This window comes from Polistes canadensis, unplaced genomic scaffold (genome assembly GCF_001313835.1).
Source record: "Polistes canadensis isolate GaletaPanama2010 unplaced genomic scaffold, ASM131383v1 scaffold_8, whole genome shotgun sequence".
Taxonomy (NCBI): domain Eukaryota; kingdom Metazoa; phylum Arthropoda; class Insecta; order Hymenoptera; family Vespidae; genus Polistes; species Polistes canadensis.
The window spans coordinates 1,660,423-1,686,062 of NW_014569555.1; the positions used below are offsets into that span (position 1 = coordinate 1,660,423).

Below are 25,640 nucleotides of genomic sequence, written 5' to 3' on the forward strand. Positions count from 1 at the left end.
GTAGTAGTAGTAGTAGTAGTAGTTGTGACGGTGAGTACTTGGTATTATTTTCTGTGTTGTTAGCGGAGATTAGGCTTACTGTTCCGCCTCTCTATGATAAATACGCTGTCGTAATCTGGATTATCGAGGTGGAGCGCGTGATGGTCACGATCACGATTCGGGGGGGCCTGCTCGTGGACCGGCTCCGAGGTGGCAGTGGCGGGGGTGGTTACTTGCGTAGGAAGTGGTGGTTGATGAAGAGGTTGTGGTGGTGGTGGTGGTAGTTGCGGATTCAACGGGCTGCAACGGGTCAGCGTCGAGACTGACTCGCCGCACGCGTTTAGGTTTGTCGACCTACAGAAAACACAGAGAGAGAGAGGAGGACAAGAGACGCCCACGATTTTTTCTATTTCTTACAATTTTTCTTTTCGTTATCCTTTGTTTTTAATCTCTTCTGTTATTTTCGTTTATTTATTATATTTACTTTACTTTTTCTTTTTTCTTTTCATTTGTGGTTTCTCTTTCTTTTCTTTTCTCAGTGCTTGACTGTTTAAGTTAACGTTTCATTTATATATTGGAATATATGTTATTGTATTCATTAATATTTTGTTTAATTTTATATTATTTTATTATTTGATCGTTAACTTCAGTCGCACTATTAACTATTGACCGCCGTTTGTACGAAAGACCTTGTTAATGATAGAGAGAAAGAGAGAGAAACGATTCACGAAGAAGTTAAGATTCTTACAGAATCAATGATTTCATTTCTATATTTGCCTTCGATCGTTATTCGTATCTTCAACTTTCTCTCCAGAATAAGTCTCTCGACAATCGGACATTTCTCTAGCTCGCGTCGGCTCTCTTCTGATCCTTGCTCTGATCGCGAATCTCGGTAATGATTACCGAGTTAACGTTAACTCCGTATTCGTAGTCGGTTGACAAATGTTGAACACTCGATGTAAACGATCGAACGTTCAATATTTTTAATTCCATATATATCTTCCATCATCGTAATCATTATCATCATCATCATCGACTACGAATGCCGAGCTTCGTAAAAGTTCTTGGCAGTGGCTGAACCGTTCAGCCCGTTCTGGATATTCGTGTAGGTATCAAACGTGCATCGTCGATTTGCTTTCGCTAATATAGAATATTTTTTTAATATACGTGTGAAAATCGTGACTCGATTTAATTCATAAGGAGATACGCGTTAGATTGATCAAAATCATAGATGAATAACGTACAAAGGTGTACGGGCTCGTCACGAGGGTTAATTAACTAGAAAATAATTAATACGTTTTTATACGTTTCATTTGTAAATAGTAAAGCATGGAATAGGAGAATGGGGGAAAAAAGGAGGATGGAGATTACTCGATAACACCCTCGCGATGAGCAAACGTGATTTCCACGTTTAACGATGTTGCTGGTCGTACAAAGTGAAAGTAACTGAAAAAAAAGAAGAAATAAAAAAATAAATAAAAAATAAATACGACGACAGAATGAAAATGAAACGGGAAAACGATGATGTGGAGTTTATTTGCATTGTCCAACGTTGTCTTTGATTCCGGGTTGGTGCTGTCTGCTTGAAATGTTTCAGGATTAGGTAGAACTTCTGTGTTTCAACTTGGATATTGTTTATTAAGAGCTCTATCTTTTTTCCTTTCTTTTATTTTTTTTTTCTTTTTTTTTTTTTTGTAGGTTAAAAAAAATATACCTTTTACGTATTTTGGTAAGTGTAAGGATCATAAGTTTTTTTTTTTTTCAACGTAAAAACAAAATTCGTGTGGACATAAACAATTGGATATTCATCCCGGAAGCAAAGAAAATTATATAGGAATTTTTTCTGACGGACAGGATTACGGTAATCACGGGTCGGTGGGGTGGGGGTGGGGNTGGGGGTGGGGGGGGGGAAGAGGGGTAATTTAATTTAATTCAAAATAATAGAATAATTAATATAAAAACGAAATTGGAAAAAAAGATTTGTCGCGTCGCGATAGAAAAAAAAAAAACAGAATAGGACGATCCAGAATAGGCATCACTGCAGTCGTATTGTGGACTTTTGGATGCCACGATAAAAATCATAATCGAGATTTTAGGTGTGTGTCCGATTGATTATTATTATTATTATTATTATTATTATTCTTATTTTGTCAAATAATGCTTCGCTACGCGTGCAACCCGTTTTATTGGTCGTTTCGATAATTTCAAATAATTATACGTATACGGTTTTTTATCATCATAGAGAAAATGTTAAATGTTCGTTGTCTATGAAAATAGAGAAGAAAAAGACAGAGAGAAAAAGAGAATAATGAGAAAAATAGAGAAAACATAAAATACCCCTAAAAATAGAGAACACGAGAAAGAAAAAGAGAGAGACAGAGAGAGAGAGAAAGAAAAAGAGAGAGACAGAGAGAGAGAGAGAGAGAGAGAGAGAGAGAGAGAGAGAGAGAGAGAGAAAGAGAGAATTAAAGAGAAACTGAAACGAATGCAATATGGCTTATACGAGATTAGCGTAGGCGAAATTTCTTTCACGCGACGTATGTACTTTTCTTTTTCCTTTTTCCCCCTTCTTTTTTTTTTCTTTTAACTTTTCTTCCATTTGACGTCAAACGAAAAAAACAAGTGCACGGAATGGTAGCGATGAAGAAAGAAAAAAAAAAGAAAAGAGAAAAAAAAAAAACGAGAAAAAGATAGAAGAACGGAGAATGAAATAATTAGGTGCACGCATAGCCGCGCTTGAATGTGTCGTATGTGAGAAAAAGAGACAGAAATATAGAGAAAAAGAATGATAGATAGAGAGATAGAAAGAGTATTAAAAAATAAAAAAAAAGAAAAAAAATATAGAGAAAAAAAAAAAAGACAGATTGAGAGTTACAGAGTTCGTTTCGTTAATTAATTAAGTAGCACGATAAAAGAGATCGTTCTCCAACCTCGTCCAAAATACCTCTGCTGTTGCGGTTAAGTCTGCCGGTTTGGTTATTTCTTTTCTCTGTTTTTTTTTTGTTTTGTTCTATTTTTTTTTTTCTGTTTTAATGTTCTTTTGTCTTTCATATGAATATTTCTATGAGAAAAATAGATCTAAAAGTTCAAAAGTATCATCACACATATAATAGGCATATACATATGTGTGCACGTATTCTTGAACGCAAGAAGATCAAAAGAGGGTTTTTTTTATTCTGTGATTATAAGCTTTCTTTCCTTTTTTTTTTTTTTTTGTTTCACTATATTTTGTTACTATATTTTACTATTTCTAATATTTTTCGCTTCTCGACTTTATTACTCGTGTCTTTTATTCTTCGTGAACTGGGTAGAAACGGCTGCTCTTCTTTCTATGTAACTTTTTGGTTGGGGTTTTGTATTTGTTAAGAATATTCTTTTTTTTATTAACAATAATTAATCGCGCGTTAAAAGACGAGACGAGACGACGAGAGTGAACGAAGAGCGATGATGAGTTTCTCTCTCGTACGTCTCTTTTGAAAAAGAAAAAAACAAAAAAATTTCGGTGATCATCTAGCTGAATAAATTGACAAAGTAAAAAAAAACGTCGTCGATGCAAGAAAGATATTATTATTGTATTACAATGGATCGCTTTTTCGTATCGTTACACGAAATAGAAACGTTAATAATTAACGTTAAATCAAAATATAATGTGATAAAACGTGTTTCGCATCGACGACATCATTTTGTATATTAAACGCGTAATGTAAACTTTGATAATTTAGCGAGAACACAGATATCGGAATAATTAATCATGTTCTCGTAAACTCGTTAACTATAGATCGCTCGTGAGAGGTTTAGTAAAAATGCTTGCGGTGCTTCAGTTTGCCTACTGCTCGTAAAAAGGGGGGAGAGTGGACTTAATAACTAGCTCTGGCTAAGCCTATGTGATGTATATTCTCTTCGAGGTCGCATCTGCAATGTATTACAAACCCTAAACCCATCATCCCCACTTTGAATCCCCGTAAAGAATCAAGATCATCGATCCGGTTTTAAAGGTAAAAGATGTTCCAGAGAAGTTCATCTGTTTTTCTTTCTCCCTATAGCTATAGGAAGCTCGTTTTAGCTTTCGTCTTAATCACCCGTCCGCCATTGTAGAAACCTCGTCCATCAAGTAGAATTCTCGATGTTTTGTTGCGCACTTTGTTGATCCGTCTCGTTTATCATGCATCGTCATTAGTCACGCGAACAACCACCACCACCGCCACCACCGCCACCACCGCCACCACCACCACCACAACCAACCACCATCGGGAGGCGGTGGCATTAAGAGAGAGAGAGAGAGAGAGAGAGAATTTATGCTTCCAACGAAATTTAACGCGTCATATTTCAACCGGCTCATCGTACTTTCGCTAATTTGTCCTGCTAATTATAATAGTTATGTACATAAGTTAAGTAAATAAGTAAGTATACGTAGTAATAGTAAATATTTTTATGTGTGATTTAAGAAGAACAAAAATCTATTTGTGTTAGCGCGACGTTAATGCAAGATGATCGAGTATTAAAGTTAATGAGAAAATTTCGGAAAAAAGTATTTAGACTTTACGACGAGAGCTCGCGTTGATTAGGAACGATGGAAATTCTTTTAAAAAGAACCGTCTCATCGAATATATATATATCTTCCCTCTTTAAAATAAGTTTAACGAGAATTTTACGAACGCTAATCTTTCTTAATCGGTCGAAGATTCAAAGGACAGGGCGATTAAGAGAATCTCAAAGGATCAAACTAAATCTTAGAAAATTTCGTTCCACCTTGCAGATACGACTCCCTCGATCTAAAGATTCCTTAAATAGGGTTTTCGTCCTTGACGATCCCAGAAGAGATTCTAGGATTTAGAAAATTTATATGTATTGATCGTGATACTCTTTGGTAGATGGGTACCTGAAGGGAGGAGGAATTTTGTCGGAGATAGACACTCACTTTTTCAAAGGCACTGTTCCTTGAGGCCCCTGCCCTGCACCATTCCTGTTGTCGGTAACCCGGCAAGTCACCATGTTATACGCTGAAAGCAGTTCTATAATGTTACAAAACTATGTTAAATTCGTATGCGTACGGTTTCACAGGTGCTTGCCCAGCCCCTGCGGTGCTCGGATCGTTGTCGTCGTCCTCTAATTAAATAACATCCTATTCCTATTACTTATGACAAATTAAATTTCTTTATCGATATCAATTTAATTGTTCTAAACCATTTATTTTGTTCTTTTTTTTTAAATTACCTATAATCCTATTTATAAGTTCTTCTAATACTGCACGTACGAGAATCAAATTCCTATTTATTCTGTGTGTTGCCTGTAGATTCGAGAATGAAAAGATCATTATTTATATTAATAATATATTATAATCTTTAATTTGAGATATAATATGAGAATGATCGACACGACCAGGAGCAGTGATGCAGGCCGGATACAAGACATGTACGTTGTATATATCAAACGTTTCTTATTCACCAAAGGAACGTAAATAACCATACCTTTCTCCTGTTTTCGTCTCTTCCGCTTATTGCAGATCTTCACCGCGCATATACTCAGGATAATGGCGACGATGAAGAAAAGAATACCACCCACAACCCCGGCCGTGATCGCCTTGTGTTTCACACGAGCAGGTACAGGAAATTTAACTTGTTCGCTGGCACCGTAATTCGTCGCTGAATTTGCGAACACTTGGAAATAATACGTCCTACCACCAACCAGATTCTTCACTGTTACCCCGAAGAAACAAAAAGGAAACAAATTCATTGATATTAATTATTTCACCAATCAATTAAATTTATTATAATATATTTGTAATTACTTGGTATAATATATAATATTATGATTATAAATTATTGACTATTTTGGATTCGTGTGTGTTTAAATCTGTAAAATGATTTAGAAAAAGCTTTCTCGTACTTACCCAAAAACTGTGTATCCTCCGGACGGATTTGTCCCTTATTGAGATTTTTCCAGGGCCCGTCCGTTTTATATTTGATAGTATAATGCTGAATGAGATGATTCCTCTCAGATGGAGCTTCCCAAGTAATTAGAAAACCGTTGCTGACTTCGGTCACCGTAAGATTTTTCGGTGGACCTGGTTTCGGTCCTGTAAATATATCCACATATGTAACATTCAACGAATTTATTGAAAAACAAAATTTATTCAATTTTAGAACAGAAAGGAATCAAATAATATTATTAAGAATTATTCCTATTATATCTCATAGAGGAAATGAAACTTCGATGCATCTTTTTTATTTTTTTACTTACATTATACTTTTTAGTTAACGAATAAAAGAATATTTTAAATATATGAAAATAAAGAAGGAGAAGGAATATATAGGACGTATTGTATCATTCTTTTTGAACATGTTTCTCTTCTTTAAAAAGTCCGGTTGGTTATCATTTTTTAAAAATAAGGTCAGCAAGAAATTAGGATTACGTGTGTTAATAAAGGTAACGAATGAATCCCGGAAGTAATTAGGCTGTAACGTTATACGCGTTAGAAGAGCAACGAAAGATGACCTCACGTTTGTGGCTAATCCTATTAAAAAGCTACATCAATATCGTTTCATTACTACACCCACTGTCGGTTAAAGTCTAACCATAAAAACCTTACGGTTATGTTCAAACGGATAGATCGTTTATAAAACTAAATCCAATTGAATTAGTTGAAATTAATTTAAAACAGAATTTGTTCGAATGTTTCTTGTATTTATTTTTTTTTTCTTTTTTTCTCTTCTTCAATCACTTTTAATACAACACGATGATCGTAAATAAGGAATAAAGAACACATTAGGTATAAACGTTACTAAGCCGTAAAATGAAAGTAGAAAAACGAATAAAAGAACGAGTGGATTAATCCAATTTACAAGGATTGCGATAAACTTGGAAAGAAAGCGTATTCGCCCGAACCTAACTTCCTTCTTTTCAAATAGCCCCACGTAAAGGGTGGTGGTTTCACGAGTGGTGATGCTGCTGCTGTTGGTGGTGGTGGTGGTGGTGGTCAATGCATCGATCGAAAACGGGTAAAAACCCGTGGGAGAGGCGTGAAACGAATAAAAAAAGAAGGAAAGAAAAAAAGAAAGAAAGGAAAAAAAGTAAACAGTTGGTCCAGCAGCGTGTACAAAAATCCTACGTTTCTCAACGTTTGAAGTTAACGAGATTCCTCTCGTGTTCTCTTTTTCATCGAGGAAACCCTTAACAAAGGTTTCTCTTCCTCCCTGAAGATAAACTGATTTTATCGTAATATTGAAAGAGGAGAGAAGAGATAGATAGATAGAGAAAGGATCTCATGGAGCTTTAGAAGAAACCCACTTTCATTCCAATTTTCTATTCGCGTGTTCCCCAAGGAATTCGTTAAAAGTAACGACGATACGCGAAAGCTCCCAGCGCCTTAGGCGTTTCAACAAATGCATTTTATTTTATTCTACTTTAAGCTACGAAATTAGCGGTGTACATATCTCTCTCATCGTCAGTTAAAAATATTTAATCAAATGTTTCTCAAATGTATTCGGTTATTATTTCCAAACTTAAAACTCGACCTTTTCTAATTCATTAAAATGTTCATGCAATTCGATTGATCTCTTCCTTCTTTTTTTTTATTTTTCGTTTCTTCTTACTTTACGAGACACATAACATCGATCTGTCTATTCTCTTTCTCTCTCTCGTTCTATCTCTTTTCCTCTGTCTTTCGTATTTGATTCCTTTCCTTAGATCTCCCTCGATCTTGCGAGCACAAGATTCGAAGTCCTTTATTGCAGAGTAATAACGTTTAATCCGACATACTTCGAGAGGAGAAAGATTATATGGATAAGAAACGACCAGGAAGCTTTGACTTCCTTCTTCCGACAAAGGGACGCAATAACGTTGCTAAGAATTTTAATGAGAAACTTTCTAAAAGGTTTCTTTTTCTCGGGTAGTCGTTTTTAATGGGCGATCTCTCTTAGATGATCGATCAGAAGGATATCTGAAAGTAAAAGTGCTACAAATTTATCCCCTTTGTGCTTTAATTCATATAAAAAGTGCTGCTGTACAGTAATATTACGGTGAACGTATTATTATATCGTACAAATATTAGAGAAATCCGTAAGATTGAAGGGTGCCGATGAGTGAAAGGGATGAAAGGGAGAGAAAGGGTGGTTTAAGGTTTATGGAAGAGGTGAGAATACCGAGAGTGGACATCTCGTACGAGAGTTACTTTTACTACACGTCGGATTTAATAACTGTGGACGAGGCGATGCACACCTTTGACTACTTGCTCAACCCATATTTCCGTGAACGTATATATATATATATATATATATATATATGTACGTACATTCGTATAAAGCAAACATGAAACGGGAAAACGAGGTAGGAAGGGAAAGTCCGTCTACAAAGTGGATTAAAATATCGTCTTTCCGACTACATTCTACCAGGATACCATATACTTGAAATTTCACATTTTCTTGTTGTTTTTTTTTTTTTATTATTGTTGTTGTTGTTGTTTCAAATGAGATTAACAAAAAGAATTGAAAATAATTGGATAAAGAGAGAGATGAAAAGAAAACACTGTTGGTATACCTTTGGGCCTTATGATCGACGGGAAGATTGTATTTCCAGTAGAATCGGTCGATAATTCGAGGGTACTATAATCTAAGATGTCTGAAACGAGAAAACAAAACAAAACAAAAAAAAAAGGGGGAAAAAAATCGAGTGAGAAATCAAAGAAAGCAACTTGTTTGTTTGTTTGTAGGAAGAAAGAAAGAAAGGAAGGAAGGGAGGAAGATAAAAGGGAGAGAAAGAGAAAGAAAAATAAAAAAGAGGGGGGAGGTTGAAGGGTGGTGGTGGTTGTAAGGGTGTCGTAGGTGAACCGGAAGAGAGATTCAAGCGTACGAACATGATCCCCCAGGAGTATCATTAATCTCCTCTAATCCAGTTTCTCGAGGAAGACTAACAAGCAAAGCTGATGATGCGTGAGCGTGCATGGTAGCCAGTAAGGGTGAGTGGGTTGCTAGATGAAGAGAAAAGAAGAATGGAGAAGGAGAAAGGACAGAAATCTGTAGGTGCTCGAAGCATCGTATGTACAAATGAAAGGCAATGAACCGTTGGATTTGAGGAAAGGAAATAAAAGCGGAAGCAGAACGAACGGCTCGATGGGTTTTCCGATACGATAAGTCGCGACGGAAGCCTCCGGTTCCCTTCTTTTCTCTACTTTTATCTTTTCTACTCTTACGTCTGTCTCTTTTTCCCTCCTCTAACCCCTTTTTCCTGTCTTTTTTTTCTTTCTTTTTGTTTCTCTCTCTTTTTCCGGACTTTCCTTTCTCTCTCGCCAGTGGTGGGTCCTCGTTTATATGACCGAGAGGTATATCTTCCATATAACTTTTCAACTCTACTTGTCTGACGATATTCACAACCAAGAGAATCATACAAATCGTATGCAAAAAGGGTTTGCTGCTACGTTATTTTTCTTTCCTTTCGTGGACCGTTTCTTTTTTTGTTTTTTGTTTTTCATGTGTGCATTCGCGTAAATGATTTTGCTTGGTACTTTAGTGTTTACGAATGTAGAGAATAATATTTAAAATGTTTTTTCCTAAAGAGACCATTTGAATTAACGCGCGATTTTAAAAGGGATAGATTTTCATTGAAAATCTTACCGCTTTGGTCCGTCGCAGCAGCCTGACCAGCACTTGATGATGGTGTCAGTGCCACATCTTTAGAAATCAGCAGCGATAAGAATTAGAATAAAGAAGAGTTTATACGAATAGCAAATGAGAAAGTTATCAAGCATTAGAGATCAATGTTAGTAAATGCTGCTTTAGTTATTGTTTAGATTAATTCTACCCCGTATGCGAATGCAATATATTTTGTAATTTGAGAGAATATTTCATAATAATTTATATCTTTTAGAAATTCGAATCCTTTTAATTACCGAGAGTTCTGATGGTGATGACTTTGCTCATTGTTCCGTCGCCCAAAGCGTTTTTCCCGATAACCTGAAACTCATAAACCGTAGCCGGTGTCAGTCTGTTGATCGTGACCATTGTACTGCCCGATGGTGTAACTGGTATCGTATCCCATTCCGATGTACCAGCTTCTCTATACCTGATAAATAAATTAGACGATGATGTTAATATGTAACATCAATGTAACAATAAATTATATAAGAGAGAAGGAATGAATGAATTAAATATAAAGTTACTTGCCAGATCGTATAATCTTGTTTATAATCAGGTCCACCAGAATAACCAGGTAACCAATTTAATGTAACTGAAAATTCGGTAGCATTGCCGGTAACGTTGTAAGGCGCATGAGGTTGAGTACCCTCGACGATTAGTTGAGTCGAAGTGGAAATGGTAGCAACTTCGTTCGATGCAACGCAATGATAAAATCCAAAATCGGTACGTCGTAGACTTTCGATCGTGAGATTACCGCCGTTGATTTTAGCCCGGTTGCGTTGAATCGGTGAACCGTCCTTCTGCGCAGAATAACAAAGATAGAACAAAACATCATCGGCGACGTATAATCGATCATTGTTCTATATTATTAAAAAAAAACAAAAAGATACAAATGATTTCTAATTGTCATACCCTAAGCCATTGTATTGTAGGTTTCTGGGTGCCTTCTGCTTCTTGAGCGTTGCAATGCATTTCAACGCTCTCGCCATATTTTTTCTGATAAACCGTTTCTGGCTCGAGAGTGAATACCGGTGGTTTTCTAACGAGCACTTCCATAGGCGCGGAACTACCCTGGGTGCCATGAGCGTTGTAAGGAGTACAGGTATACCTTCCTTGATGGTTCTCATTGACTCGCGTGAACAGCAGGGAGCCGTTGTTCATTATCACGATTTCCTTTGCCTGATAAGGCTCTAGTAATCGCTTGTCCTTCGTCCATGTTACGTATTGAAATTGCGGATTAGCCTTGATATGACACTGCACTACACCAGCCAACCGGAAGGGCAGATATTGAACCGTCGGCGTGAATGCGACCTTCGCTGGATCTGCATAGGAAAATGGAACGTGATATTATCGCGATGCTTTATTTTAGTTTAAATACAGGTGAGTTATATTTAACTTACACTCAACGTTGAGATAGGCACTGGCACTTTGGGGCTCGCCAATACCGTTGGTAACCTCGCAAAGATATTGACCGGAATCGTCGGCGCTGACAGGACTAATGACAAGGCTCCCGTTCATCCTGATTGAAGCTCTCGTGTCCAATGACGATACTTCCGTAACCGGTGCACCTTCTCGAAACCAACGTACCGTCACGTTTCCCGGTAGGGCCTTTGCCTCGCAAGAAAACTGAACCTTTTCTCCTTCGAGTTTAGACTGATTCGATGGGGGTACCATAATGACAGCTCCTCCTGTCGAAACGGAAATTAAACGCACCGTGAAAAGACTCCGCCTGTCCTTATCTCGCGTTTCTCACTTTTCTCCTCTTTTCTTTGCTCGACACCCTTTCCTTTTTTTTCTTTCTCTCTCTTTTCCTCCTCCCCTTCTTACTCCTCTCTCTCTCTCTCTCTCTCTCTCTCACCCGTTTTCTTTTTGTATTTTTTATCTTTTTTTCTTCTACAACAAAATGGCGTGTATAGCTTAATATCGTGCCAGTGTGGGAGCGTCTTCGAAAGCTTTGCAGATTCGCTTTTACATTCGGGAAAGTGGGGGGGGGAAAAAAAAAAATACGATTCGAGTAGGTCTTTAGATGATCGTTTTAAAGGAAAAGATACTAGGAGCAAAAGCGTAGCATTTTCCACGCTCGTATGAACAACGTGACACGAACGAATGTACTAGACGATCAAGAATAATGATATCGGATATATTCTCGAATAAAATTCAATTAAAATGCAAATGCGTTCTCTCTCTCTCTCCTCTTTTTGCCGCGTGACATTTGCGAAGAAAAAGAACTTAGAAAAAAGTAAGAGAAAGAACAAATTTTCAAGGGAAAAAAAGAAAACGAATAGAGGAAATTCACGATGCGTTAGGTTCTTTTTCATAATCGAGAAGGTGTCGTCCTTATATTATATTTGATTCTCATATCATCGCGTAAGTTCGAGCAACGATTAATAGCGAAATAAAAATGTAAATGAGATATACGTTGAATGGAAATAAATCATCGTGAGTGTGTCTGTGGTAGTTACGAAACTTCGTCCTTACTAACGTAAAATAGGTAGAAAAGAAAAAGGGTGGGGGAGGGGCGGGGGAGGGAAAAAAAACGCGCTCGGTTTTACATTTCAAATGGATCGTCGTATTCGTTTGTATTCGATTAAAATGTTTAAATCAAATAGAGGCGAGCGCACCTTCGACATTGTTTCCTTTTACGATTGGTTTGATTTCCATCTTAGCGTATAAATCTTTTCGATTTTTACGTATACAGTAAACGATATCTTCTAATAACAAAATACTGATATGCTATTTCACGATATTGCGATATTTTCAATTAAAATCAAAATACTGTATTACGCGCGCGATTTCATTTTTTGTATTTTATTTTATTTTTTATTTAATGTAAACATATAGATCGTGAATGTGTGCGTTGCAAAAAGAACAAATCGTTTGGTTTTCCGCGAACGCGAACGGAAATACGACTAGGGTTTGGACAATATCCTGGACGAAAGTATGAAACGAACGATCGCGCTTTTAATGTTACTTCATGCAGAAATAAAACGCGAAACGAAATCCAAGGGACGGTATCGAGTCGGAGGCTATTCTCGTAAATAGGAATTCTCATAAATATATATATATATACGCATGGAAAACTAGAGACTCAACGTGATATGGACCAAAGATCGAAGAAAAAGCACGTTGTTACGTTATACCTGTGTACCACGTTCCGATACTTCGTAGTTTCGTAGATAAAACATATTTATTTCTACTCCTAACATTTGATTTATTATACTTATTTCATTCTCTGATATTATATTTTCTCGTATGTTTGTTTCGTACTTATTTGCGCATATATGTGTGTGTACGTATGTGTGTGTGTGTATGAATGATAATTATTATATTCAAGAAAAGAGATAATAGTCCCTTGCAATCATACTTTCAAGCACTTATTCATGTGAATATCTCAACAAATACTTTTTTTTTTTTTCAGGATGCACATTATATCGTTGCCGATAACCGATGGAATTTTTACTTTAATACCCACAAGAATCTGAAAACTCGGATCTTTGAGCAACGAACTCGACGTTCCAGAAGGGAATATCATTGTAGCTAGTATATAATGGAAAAATAGAGGGGGGGGGGTGGTCGGCGGGAGATGGATGTATGAAAAGGGTAAGAGAGTAAAAGAGAGAGATAGAGATAGATAGATAGATAGAGAGAGAGAGAGAGAGAGAGAGAAAGAGTACGAAAGAGTGGATAAAGGATGAGAGGGTGGGGATCGATCTCAGCCAACAAAAGGCTGAACTCTTTCTCCGATTCAGCAATATTTTCCACAATCCGATCTGTCGTCACTTGCAGGGATTAAGGTAGGTTTTATGTATCCGCGCGATGCGCGAGAGAGAGGCCGCACTGCTGGATTTCAACTTCTATGTAAGAAATATTCGAAGAATCGTAGATCTTCCGGATTAAGGAGGAGCCCCATTCTTACCTACGAAGAGAATTTCTACGCGAAAGTTCGAGGTTTTAAACTTCTTTTGTAGAAGTAAAAGATGCTGACATAACACGTATAGCTTATATTTTTTTCCTCAAATAGATAACGATATATATATATATATATGTTACCGTCAAAGCCGGAAATCAGTCATTGCTAGTAATTCCTCGGCATTACTATGAATGCAAAGAGCCTACAGACTCTTTTATTAATTAAAAAGAAAAAAAAAAGAAAGAATATAAATGTTTCTTCTTGTAATATCGGCACGATTGAATTTTCTAATGCGTTACTTTCGACAAATCGAAAACATTTTTCCTAACGTAAGCTTGCTTTTCATGTAATAAATGATTATCATCAGTTTCTTTTTGGTATACCTATTTTCCTACCTACCTACTTACCAACCTATCTACATACATACACACACTTCTTTGAAAGATGAATAAAAGAATGTCTGTCTCTGTGAATCGTCTCTTGAAAAATATGCATCAACGTAGGTATCGCGTCATGTGTTGGTATATTCTGCGCTTTCGCTTTACGTCGAGGGGGTGATTCAAAGGACTCGTATTCATTTATTCATCGTCCGCAGAGAAGTGCATTGAAGTTTAATGGTGACTATTTCAAAGATATCTACTCTACCGACAGTTTTTCGTAAGACGTACGATTCTTATCAAAGCTTGGCAAACTTGTTCTAGTGCTTTTGCTGCAACTAACGAAAACGAACAGAAAAAAGAAAAAGAAAGAAAGAAAGAAAGAAAAAGAAAGAATAAAATAGAAAATATAGAAAAAGACAAAAATGGATATCAACGTACGTACGTACGTACGCGCAACTATTAAACTTGCATTACACGTTTCAATTTACTCACCAAGCCAACTATATTTCTCTACAAATGATCTCTTTTGTTCTTTCATGAAAAATATCATAGAGGAACGTTTTCTACCGTATCTTTTTTTTAAAGTATTTCACTTATTAATTACGAAGGATAAAGGTAGTTTATTATAATTAATTGCGTTTCTTCATTTTGCTTTCTTTTTCGCTCTGTTCGTTTACGTAGATGACAACAGAAACTACATCCGTAGTTAACGTAACTCAATTTAGCAGACTCTTTTACATATAGTCACTTACATATATATATATATATATATATACATATTTTCTCGACTCGAAGGTATATTAGAAAAGAGGTCAATGTTTAACGATGACGAACATTTTAATTAATTCATTATGAATTAACGCTAACATTGAATAAAAAACATGCTATAACGCGTATATAAAAGAAATATTTAAACTTTGCCACGGTTCAAGTATCCAAAAGTAAAGAAAATGGATTCAGGAGATTCGCTAAATATTTAAAGCAAGATTTGAAAGTTTCTCACCGATGATAGTACTAAGAAAGATATATATATGTATATATCTATATATATAGATATGTGTATAGAGTTAGACAAAAGTTTAACTTCTTTCTCGTCGTTTGAAATACTTGGCATTAATGCCGCCTGACTGTCAGTGCTATTTCCTACGAGATAGAAAAAGAAACTGAAAGATAAAAGAAATAAAAATATACGTCTATCTCTCTCTCTCTCTCTCTCTCTCTCCCTCTCTCTCTTTCTCTCTTTCACTCTCAGTTTGACAATGTCACATTATACCTTCTACTAAAATTTATATATATATATAAAAGAATATTAAAAAGAAATTTATATTAGTTTAAAACTTTTTCAATCGTATTAATCTCAATGGTATAAGAGGAGAGGAAAAAAAGCAAAAAAAAAAAAAATAATTAATAGACGTTAAACGTTTCTACCAAAAAATTTAGATTTTTAAAAATAATTCGTTCTCGTATTTCGATATTCTAAGGGATCAAAATTAGATGATAAGTTTCTACCAAACTGTTAGGGAAAGAAAGAAAGAAAGAAAGAAAGAAGAAAATAAATAAGGAAAGAAATAAAAGGGAGGTACGGGGGGAAAAAAAGATAGATGCAAGAAAAAGTGAACGAGATCGTTGGGTCAGAAAGAAACATTAGCCGAGGGGGTGGGCGGGCGACAGGTGGAGGGGGTGGCGCAGGGAAAGGGGAGACAAATCGTCTTTTAACGCGAGCTTCGCGGTGCGCGAGAAGCACCCTTAATTGGCCAGAAAGAGCCGCTTGGAAAAGTAGGTAACCAGGAAAATGGTGATGGTGGTAGTGTGCTGGTTTATGGTTGTGGTGGTGGTGGTAGTGGTAGTGGTGGTAGTAGTGGTGGTGGTGGTAGTGATTGTGGTAGTGGACTGTAACCACTTTACCTAACGCGAATTTTATCGCTTCGTGGAAAACGACACGCACACATAACGATACGTATCGAATTTTTAAATTTACGATTTATATATTATCAACAACAGGATACCCTGTACTCGAAAACCCCCATCCTACTTGAATTTTAATATATATATATATATATATATTCCTTAGATCGAAGATATGTTCCGTTAATATCGAAACCAATAATCGGTGGAATAAATAAAAAAAACTAAATGGAAGGAAAAGATAGAAAAAGAAAAGGTAGAGAAACATCGAAGAAAGATATTCGAGTATTGGGTATCGTGATTGTTATCGCTCTCATAGCTTTTCGATGATATAAATATATATATATTATTATAACATATGCATATTATAATCATAATGATAACGCAAAAAGCTGAGAAATAAAAATGTAAGTCAACGGAAATATGTTTAAAACTCATAGAAAACAATTTTATTTTTTTCCAGGCTCGTGGGTGGGCGATCGTTCGGGGAGGGGGGTAAGGGCGGGATTTATGTCTGTCCGTCCATCGGTGTTTTTTTTTTCTTTTTTTTTTTGTTTGTTTGTTTGTTTTATTCTCCTGCTCCTGTCCATTATGGGTAGAAGAATAGTAGAATCGATTTCACATGGAAATACGTTGTTCGATCACGTTCGCTATCTGTTATAGTCGATCGTTCGTCGTTGGCACGAATGAGATAAAAGAAACCATCGATAATGTTGTAAGCGGATGCTAGAAACACTTAAAGCTTTGTCCAGTCGTTTTTTTTTTCCGTGAGCATTATTAAAATACTAAAATGATCGCATGTGTATGTCCTTTGTGTTTTTGTATATGTATGTATGTATGTATGTATGTATGTATGTATGTTTATGTGTGTGTGTGTGAGAGCATATAATCGTGTAAATATGTAACGTGTGATTCGATGAACAGCATTAGCGATGAAACGATTCCAGCGTGTGAGAGAACAACAAAACCTCTGTGAAAGATCATTAGAAAAATGAATGCCGATGATTGGCTGAAACACTTTCGATAATTCCGCGAGCTCTCATTCTCTGCTTTTAATCGCGAAATATATTAATTATATATATTTTTTTTGTCAATTAAATTTATAATATATTAGATGTATGTACAATATGTTATTATATCGATCATTAGTTAACGTTCCCATATCTCCCCATTTTCTGTTCGTATCCATTCTTTTTCTTTTTACTCTTTCTCATTCTCTTGTTTTTTTTTTTTTTCTTATTATCTTTTATCATTTTTTAGTTTATTTTTATTTTTTTTTTTTTTTCGATTCTTTTCTTTTATTTTATTATCTATTATTTTCTTTTCTTTGCATTTCTTTTCTTTTCTTTCTCGAGCTTGATACGCGCTTGATTCGAACTACTTTGAGAGCCACAGTGATATAAGTCAATTACTTCTCTTCGCGAGATAAACACGAAAAAAGTATGCTAAAAACTTGATGGTAAAAAATGTAGGCAAACTCCAAGGTGATAAATATGGACATGCAATTCGGCTCAAAAATAAACTATTATCTTTACTAGCGTGATCGAGTTACAAAGCAAATTGGTACTAAAAATTATATATATAATATATATATATACGAAGAATGTCATGAATGGAAATTGAAAAATTACTGAATTATACCACTTTGACTTACTTTGATTATTTGATCGTATCGAGCGTCTATGCCGATATAACAACAGCGTCAAATTACTGGTTCGCTTTGAGGTATTCTCTGATACTGTGGTTACCGGAATTTCCATATCGGTATTCGCTCGATCTGTAATTATCGAAAATATTTGTGTCTAATAACGCTGTGTTCGTCAATAGCCGTTGCAATTCAGTTTTTATTGATTATCTGATATAAACGTCGTACTTTATGCGTAAGGATACTCTATTCGCGATCATTTCCAACCCGTAAAGTAAGTATGAGATGTTATGACGTATCTAAGCATTTATATATATATATTTATATATACATGTATATAAATATAAATATACGTAAATATATGCAACACTAACAAAGAAATTACCGCGAGCTTCGTAAATTTTTTACTTTATATATACGAAAAATCATAACTGCGCGACGTTTAAGTGTTTTTTTTTGTCTCTCCTTCCCGACGAAACGCTGATAAGAAAAATCCTGATTACATAGATATAACACCACTGTCCTTGGTCGTACCAGAATAACAAATTAAAATATTCTCGTCGTCTAGTGTAGCGTCGTTTCAAAAGAAAATACAATATTTTTGCCAGTCCGTGTCGTCGAGGAAAGTATACATTTAAATATATATATATATAAAAAAAAAACCCATAAAAAAAGGATTGCTCGTCTTACTTATTGTCTTCGCGAGATACCTGCAATATTTTTCTCTCTCTCTCTCTATCTCTTTCTTTCTTTCTTTATTTCTTTCTTTCCTTCTTTCTCTCACTATCTTTCTCTCTCTCCGCGTTTTTTGTTCTTATTTTATTTTTCCTTCTGTGCATGGTAAACATTTTTTTTTTCCATTCTTTTTCTTTTTTTTTTTTTTTTTCATTATTTTTTCGTTTTATCACACCCTGATACAAGAAGGGGGATGGAGCAGGATCGTTTTCTACGATGTTAGGCGCCTTTCTTTCGTCGTTGTCTCGCAACCGCGAACCAAGTGGATTAAAGGCCGCATCATGGTTCTACAAGAAGGGCTAATGCGTTTCTGTCAGAAGTTAATGCTTAAAATAGCACCCTCTAATGTTACCCCGCGTGATATTTGTAAGGTCGGATGGAAAATATGAATTATAATATTATATTATATCACGCGTTTGTTCGACGCGATTGTAAGCGACGTTGATTCGAAAGGATACCACAATTACACGTATTCGTTTGTTATGTGTTATTTATTCTGAAAAATATTATCTTCAACTAGAGATTATAATAGAGAACGCGTATTTTCGAATGAAAAATAATAACTACGACGTATATAAGATTAAAGAAGAAACGTGTTATTATTCTTATTTTCATATAAAATATTTCCAGAGAACACAGTGATCGCAAATTATTGTTACCTCAGGTTATTTTTTTTTTTTTGGTTTCCATCCTCTAAGGAAATCTTTTTTCTTTTTTTCTATATGCAATATGTACAAGAAGAAGAAAAAAAAAAAATATATATATATATATATATGTATATGTATATACAAAGTAATAACTAAAAAGAGTTAATATAATAAAATGGGAATAAAAGGACTTACGTGATCGACGGTAAAAATCTAAATAGAAAATAATAACGGATCGTTGTTTTCGACGATCTTACCGCTACGCGTTCACAGTAGAAACTGAAGACAAAATTGAACGATAATGATACCATACAAAACAAACATGACTTTGGGTGTTTATTATTTTCAAAATAGACGTGTGACAATAAATAGATATTCTTGAATACAAGCTAACGTATCGTGTGAATGAGAAATAATCGATTAAATTTGAGGATTTAATTACTACGATTGAGTACCATTGGAAAAATTGACTTTTCCATTTTCGTTGAAGTTCTTTTTTCTTTTTTCAAATATTATATTAATAAAAAAAGGATAAGAGAAATAAATCTATTGCTAATTAAATGAAACAATGATTATTATCATCTCACCTGCGATGATGACTCTTGCGGTGTGACTGATTTGTCCCTCTCCATTTCTCGCGATGCAAGTGTAATCACCGATATCCTCGTGTTTGATGGTTGCAATTCTCAATTCAGTACCGTCGTTGAAGATCCCAATCGTTTGCGACGGTTCGACAGGATTTGCATCCTTGTACCAGAGAATTTCAGGCGTCGGGGTACCTTCGGCTTGGCAGTTCAATATTATCGCATCGCCCAGATTCACGTAAATCATCTCCTCGGGCGTTATACTAAATCTGGGTGGTGCTGCAAGAATATGAAATATTATACAATTACAACCACATTCGCGAGCCTTGCATTAATCATTCTCTCTTCTCAAAATGAAAACTAAAATAATTTATTAATTTAGTAACACAACGAGAGAGAAAACGATCCCCTTACGAATTATACTTTTAATAACTGACTTTATCGACAATATATATATATATATATATATACAATTTATTATCAAATTATAAAATAAATAGATAAAGAAAATAAAATTAATTATTTTTAGAAAGATACTTCTCTAATATTATATTATTTTCTCTAAAAGTAATCAATGATTTTTTGAGTTAGATGATATGGGTAAATTAATTTTAAAGTTATTTCCTTTTCAAAGAAAAAGTATTATATACAATAAAGGAATAATGTTAAAAAAACAAAATCGATGGATTTTCGTATGTCTTGAGGGAAAGGAGTAATGTATAAGGCGAAAATATCACAGAAGTTTGGAATAAATTGTTAGAGAAGGAGATCGAGCGAGTTCTTTCGTTTTCGTTTGTCGTATAAAGCAAGTATATTCCAGGACGGAACCAATCCAACATCCAATTCGAGAGTGTTTACATGTCAGCGACTTTATATCGTGCCGAGCGCTACAAATTGGACGAACGCCAAACTCTACGCTTTAGATGTCCACCGCAGATGTTAGGGGAAGGGGGAAAAAAGGATCTCGACTAGGGATGATAATTTCAATCCGTCGAAATCTCTTCGAATTTCTTTCTTCGTATTCTCATTAGAATGACAATCGAAATATATCGGTAATGCTTTTGTTATCAACGACGACAACGCGACGACGACGACAGAAAACTACCGAATTTACATTTACAACGAACGTTAAGAAGACGTATGTTTATATCCTTGGATAAATTTTACAACAAAATTCATGATTATATTATTTATCCGTAATTTTATCTTTAATGCAAACAAATGAAAATATTCTTCAGTATTGTGTATATACTTTAATGTAAAAAACATATATTAAATATAATACATTAGTGACTGACGTTATATTCGTACGAGACATTTCACTGCATAACACATACAATTAAATTGTAATCTACAATGTATTATTATAAAATATTAAAAAAATAATATTAAAATTAAAGAAATTTATCAAAATAAATATATCTCCAACAATCGAATGAAATAGAACATCCGAATAAAGACACACATACGATTTATTTAATAATTCATTTAGAAAAAGATTTATATAGGAATGAAGTCTCATCGGTATTAAATTAAATAATATTAAATAACATAAGAACAACGTTATCAGTTTTGAATGTGTTAATTAACCAATAAGATAATAGGAAAGAAGAATGGGGGAGGGTGTATAGGTACCGAAACAAATAACTGTAAGTAGGCCATATTTCCACTTGTCTTTTCTTTTAGTGGATTCGTAATTACGATTCGGAATATAAATTACATACGAAGGTGAACGTCGTCGTCCTGAGGATGTCGAGAAAAAACGGACAGCACTCTATCATTGTAATGCGAACTCGAGGGCCGAACGGAGGCACTTCGGTGAGAAGGACAAAGGAGCCTTAAACGCTTTTCCGGTGCCCCGAGTATTTTTCTCTTTGATGCCGAGTCTATCCTCGTCGTTGTCGTCATCGTTGTCGTTGTCGTAGTGGTAGTGGTAGTGGTAGTAGTGGTGGTGGTGGTAGTCGAGTGTAAGCCCGAAGGCTCCAGGCTTGCTTTCGAAGCAAATGACGAGGGGTGGAAAACACGAAGAGAGAGAGAGAGAGAGAGAGGGAGAGAAAAATAGAAAAAGGAGTCACCACCTTCTTCCTTCCTTCCTTCTTTCTCTATTTTTCTCTCTTTCACTCTCTTTTGTTCGTAATCTAAATGCTTTTTCATTTTCTCTCTGGCCTTTCCGCAACGTTTATGGCCAAACAAAACGCGGCAATAAGTTTTCCCCCCTCCTAACACGGTTTTTTTTTACCTTCCACCTCCTCCTCCTCCTCTTCTTCTTCTTCTTCTTCTTCGTGCTCTTCTTCTTTCTTTTGATTCTTTTGCTACTCTTTTTCCTTTTCTTTCTTTTTGTTTCTCTCACTCTTCCTCTTGTTGTCGCATTGACGTTGACGAATCGGGAAAAACGCTTGCGCGGTTCTTCACAACGCAAATATCTTTGTTCTATCTTTCTTTTTCTCAATTTTTCTTCTATTTTTCCTCCCACGTCTTTCGTTTTTTGCCAAGAGAGGGAAATGTTTAAAATCTGAGATAGAGGAAACAACGCTCCGGGCTCCGTTTAACGGAGCATGAAGAAGCGATACTACTACTCCCTTATTTTGCCGAATTTTTACTGGAAGATATGCAAACGAGCTTTCTACATCTCTTTATTTATCTTTCAATAAAGAATACTTTCGGTATTTGTTTTACTCCCATAAACATACTTATTTAAAATTATTTATTAGTATGCTGTCATATATTAGACAAGAGGATAAAAAAGGAAGAAAAGTAAATACAAAAAAGAAAAAGAAAATAAACTCAATGTAAAAAGAAAACCTTAAAGATGTTCAATTTCGTTTATATGTCTAACGTTTAGTTAATCGTAATTTTACCAATTCCCAAACTGCGCGAATAGAAAATTTCTATCGCAAGAAAAGAATAAAAGCGAAAAGAAAGAGAAAGAAAGAAAGAGAGAGAGAGAGAGAGAGAGAGATGTAAGCCTCGTCGTAAAGTTAATTCTTTTTTAAAATATGACAGAAATACGTTAGTTGTAGACGTATAATCTGCTTAAGCTCGAAGTAATATGACGAGGAATGGGGGAAAGAGGACTCAAGAATAAGGCGGGGTAAAAGGGAGGAGATGAGTTTGGGAGGGAGTACGATGTAACTTCTTACTCTCTGACGTAAGTCGGATAAAAGTTTCGAAAAAGTAACTACGGCAAGTAACTACTGTGGGCAGAAAACTTTTTACCACCCATCGGTAACCAGCCCTTTACGTCGATTCGGTATCCTTTTTTATTTTTACATAGGACGAATATGACGAAGGAAATAAAAGAATGAAGGGGAAAAGATGAAAAAGAAAAAGCTCGGACGAGAAAAAGAATAACCCCATCCATCAATTTTCCTTTTCGGAATCTTTCTACTTTCTTATAATTTTGTGATGTTTTTTCTTTGAAAAAAAACAAAAAAACAAAAGAAAACTCGATGACAAGTAATAGGTTAAAAAAAAATATTCTGCAATTAAAGACAATTATTATGATGAAAGTAGCATTAATATTAACAATAATAATAATAATATTAATAATAGTAAAAAAATTGGCACGAACCGTGGACGTCGAGATGGAACCAGGTACCATTCTTGTCACTGTTAGGCGACCTGTTGAGGAAGACGACCTTGCACTCGTACCAGCCTTGATCGCTCTCACGGATGTTTGTAAGGTTTAGGCTGGCCATTCCGTAATTTGAATTTGGGCTCACTCTCGAGACGCGACCTTCGTACCCTTCGCCACTGTGGGTTGGATACGTCTCGTACCATATGTATATCGGTATCTCCTGCCCCTTGCACCAACACCAACACGCAACATAAACGAGGGATCGCAATGAACGCGAGATTACCGATGCGAGTGTATTTATTCAAGAGATTTATATTTTCTTTTTTTTCTCTCTCGATTTCTTATCATTCGATTTTTAAAATGGATAATCCTCTTTATTATTTCAATTGGTTTGTTTTTTTTATTTATTTATTTATAATCGCTCGCATCGGTTGAATAAATTATGGAACGATGACGTATGAACGAAAAGAAGGTAATGCAGCGATAAAGACGAAGGTAAAGTTTGTTTCTTTTTTTTATTTTTTTTTTGTTTGCGAATTTCTCCTATTATCGGAGAAGATCGGGCACGATGGATGGCGTGAACTAAACGCAAAATTTCAATTCCATTCATCTCGTTTCGATCTAATTTTTAGTTGAATTTCTTTCCTATTGTGTTATTACATACGAACGTATTTTTGCATTTATTTTTTCTTTCATTCTTATTTTAATGAATATTTTCGAATCCATCGTGCCGGTGGTTGATTAATAATAAAATTCCCGTCATGCATTGCCCAAATTATGAATGAATAATATCGGGTGCGAGTTAATTTTTAATAAAAATGGAAAACAAACGAAAAATAGATATATGTATATAGAAAGGAAGAAAAATAGAATAAATGTAAAATAGACGATGAGAGAGAATAAAAGTATCGATGATATAGAGAACGACGTGGTTCGTTTACTTTGATCAACGATAAAAGATACATGCAACTATAGTTTCTATCGTGCTCGTGATGTTTATTTACTGAAAAACGTTTTTCGTAGGATCTTCCGTTAGAAAATTCAAGCGAAGTTTCGGATTACCAGGGGATTCTCCGATGTCGCTCGTTTTTGTCTCAAGGATAGTAACAGTGTTAGGAGATGGATATAGTAGTTGAATGAGAGAGAAAGAGAGAGAAAGAGAGAAATAGGAAGGGCGTACGAATTGCAATCGAATCCGATCGGATCGTAGTAGTATCCACTCCAATTTCCGAGCCCAATGATTCGGTCTATTGGAGCATCCGCATCGCATCAAATAGTTCGAAATCGAGTCATCTGCCTGATAACATTTAACTCTCAATCAAGATTCGTCCTGTCTCGGTGGTGTCAAAGAAGAACAATTTTCAGAACTGTCGTCCCATTATCATCATCATCTTACAAATATTATCTTTCGTTCATTCATATTCTACTATTTTCCAACGAAGCGTATCTTCTATGAACACTCAAAATTCACTACATACATTTTTATATTACTTTTTTGCTAAGATAATAACAAAAATTATTTTTCAAAATAACTCTCTTTTCAATTTATTACCCATAACTCTATAGAAATTATCAATAATAATAATAATAATAATGTATGTAAGCATTTTTTATAAAATACATACTTATTCTCCAAATCTGATTTTTTCAATGAAATATTCATTCGACGTGCATCAACACGGATTAACATAATTGTTAATCCAGCGACTATTGGCTGAACATAGACGATATTATACTAAATGTATATGTTTTGTTCATATATATAATATATAATATATATATATATTATCTTTTTATATATAAACAGAGAAACTTTTAGTATAGATTATCGTATATAATATGAAATAATAGAATTAACGGTAGGACAATACTATAACAGTTTCCTTGCTGGCAGCATAGAAAGGTACGTCGTTGGGCATTAGCTGCCCCAGTTGTGACGTATTCTATTTCAAGCTGGCCTAGTTGCATTGATAATAACGACGACCACGATGCTTACGATGACTACGATGCCGAAGAGGTTGGACTCGACTCGCGTGATTTCAATATCGTTTTCCCTTGAGCCACCATTGAGTTCGTTTCGGTATCGTCATTCGGTTGCAATGTATTATGCGACTAGCATGCCATGTAAAATATATATATATATATATATATATATAGATATACGTATGTATCGAGTCAGAGAATGCACTCGAGCGCAAAGTGCCAGAAAAAGGTCATCCTCGGTTCCGCTTTCCTTCGGGAATGCTACACACTTTCCTGCTCGTTTATTCAATCCCCTACCGCTCTGCTTTCCTTCCACCACCCCTTCACTCCATTCCCCCCCACCTCCACGTTCCCGTCCTCAGCCCCATTTTACCCACACCCATCCGTACTCACACCAATCCCTTTCCTCTTCTCGACTTTGCCTGCACGATTACCGTAAAGTATGTCCCTCGCAATGCTCGATTTTTCGAACGAAACGCGAAAACCATTTACCGCGCGGTTACCTTTTAAACTCACCCTTTTCCTTTTCCTTTTCTTTTCTTTTCTATTCTCTTTTTTTCCCCCTCCCTTTTACTTCAAAGTAGTAACATTTTTTGTTCCCTTTTTTCTTCTTCTCGATAAGGAAAAAAAAAAAAGAAAGAAAATCGTACTTTTTAATCCAAAGAC

At 35.3% G+C, this 25,640-nt stretch overlaps 1 protein-coding gene across 18 annotated transcripts in view; it reads right to left on the reverse strand.

Annotated features, from left to right (window-relative positions):
- The window catches only part of LOC106791553 (protein turtle), a 222,452-nt gene that overhangs the window by 5,382 nt on the left and 191,430 nt on the right, over positions 1 to 25,640 (reverse strand). For 6 of the 18 annotated variants that reach the window (XM_014757314.1, XM_014757252.1, XM_014757243.1 and 3 more), the window contains 11 exons: positions 22,986 to 23,217; positions 19,418 to 19,693; positions 17,458 to 17,580; positions 11,009 to 11,296; positions 10,521 to 10,930; positions 10,137 to 10,408; positions 9,863 to 10,035; positions 8,515 to 8,595; positions 5,870 to 6,055; positions 5,448 to 5,675; positions 4,898 to 4,991 (listed from right to left, as the gene is read on the reverse strand). In XM_014757314.1, coding sequence (XP_014612800.1) covers positions 4,898 to 4,991; positions 5,448 to 5,675; positions 5,870 to 6,055; positions 8,515 to 8,595; positions 9,863 to 10,035; positions 10,137 to 10,408; positions 10,521 to 10,930; positions 11,009 to 11,296; positions 17,458 to 17,580; positions 19,418 to 19,693; positions 22,986 to 23,217 — 2,363 coding nt within the window. Of the gene's footprint in view, positions 1 to 4,897; positions 4,992 to 5,447; positions 5,676 to 5,869; positions 6,056 to 8,514; positions 8,596 to 9,587; positions 9,645 to 9,862; positions 10,036 to 10,136; positions 10,409 to 10,520; positions 10,931 to 11,008; positions 11,297 to 17,457; positions 17,581 to 19,417; positions 19,694 to 22,985; positions 23,218 to 25,640 lie in introns of all 18 variants that reach the window. The other 12 variants (XM_014757329.1, XM_014757297.1, XM_014757378.1 and 9 more) reach the window with 10 other exon arrangements.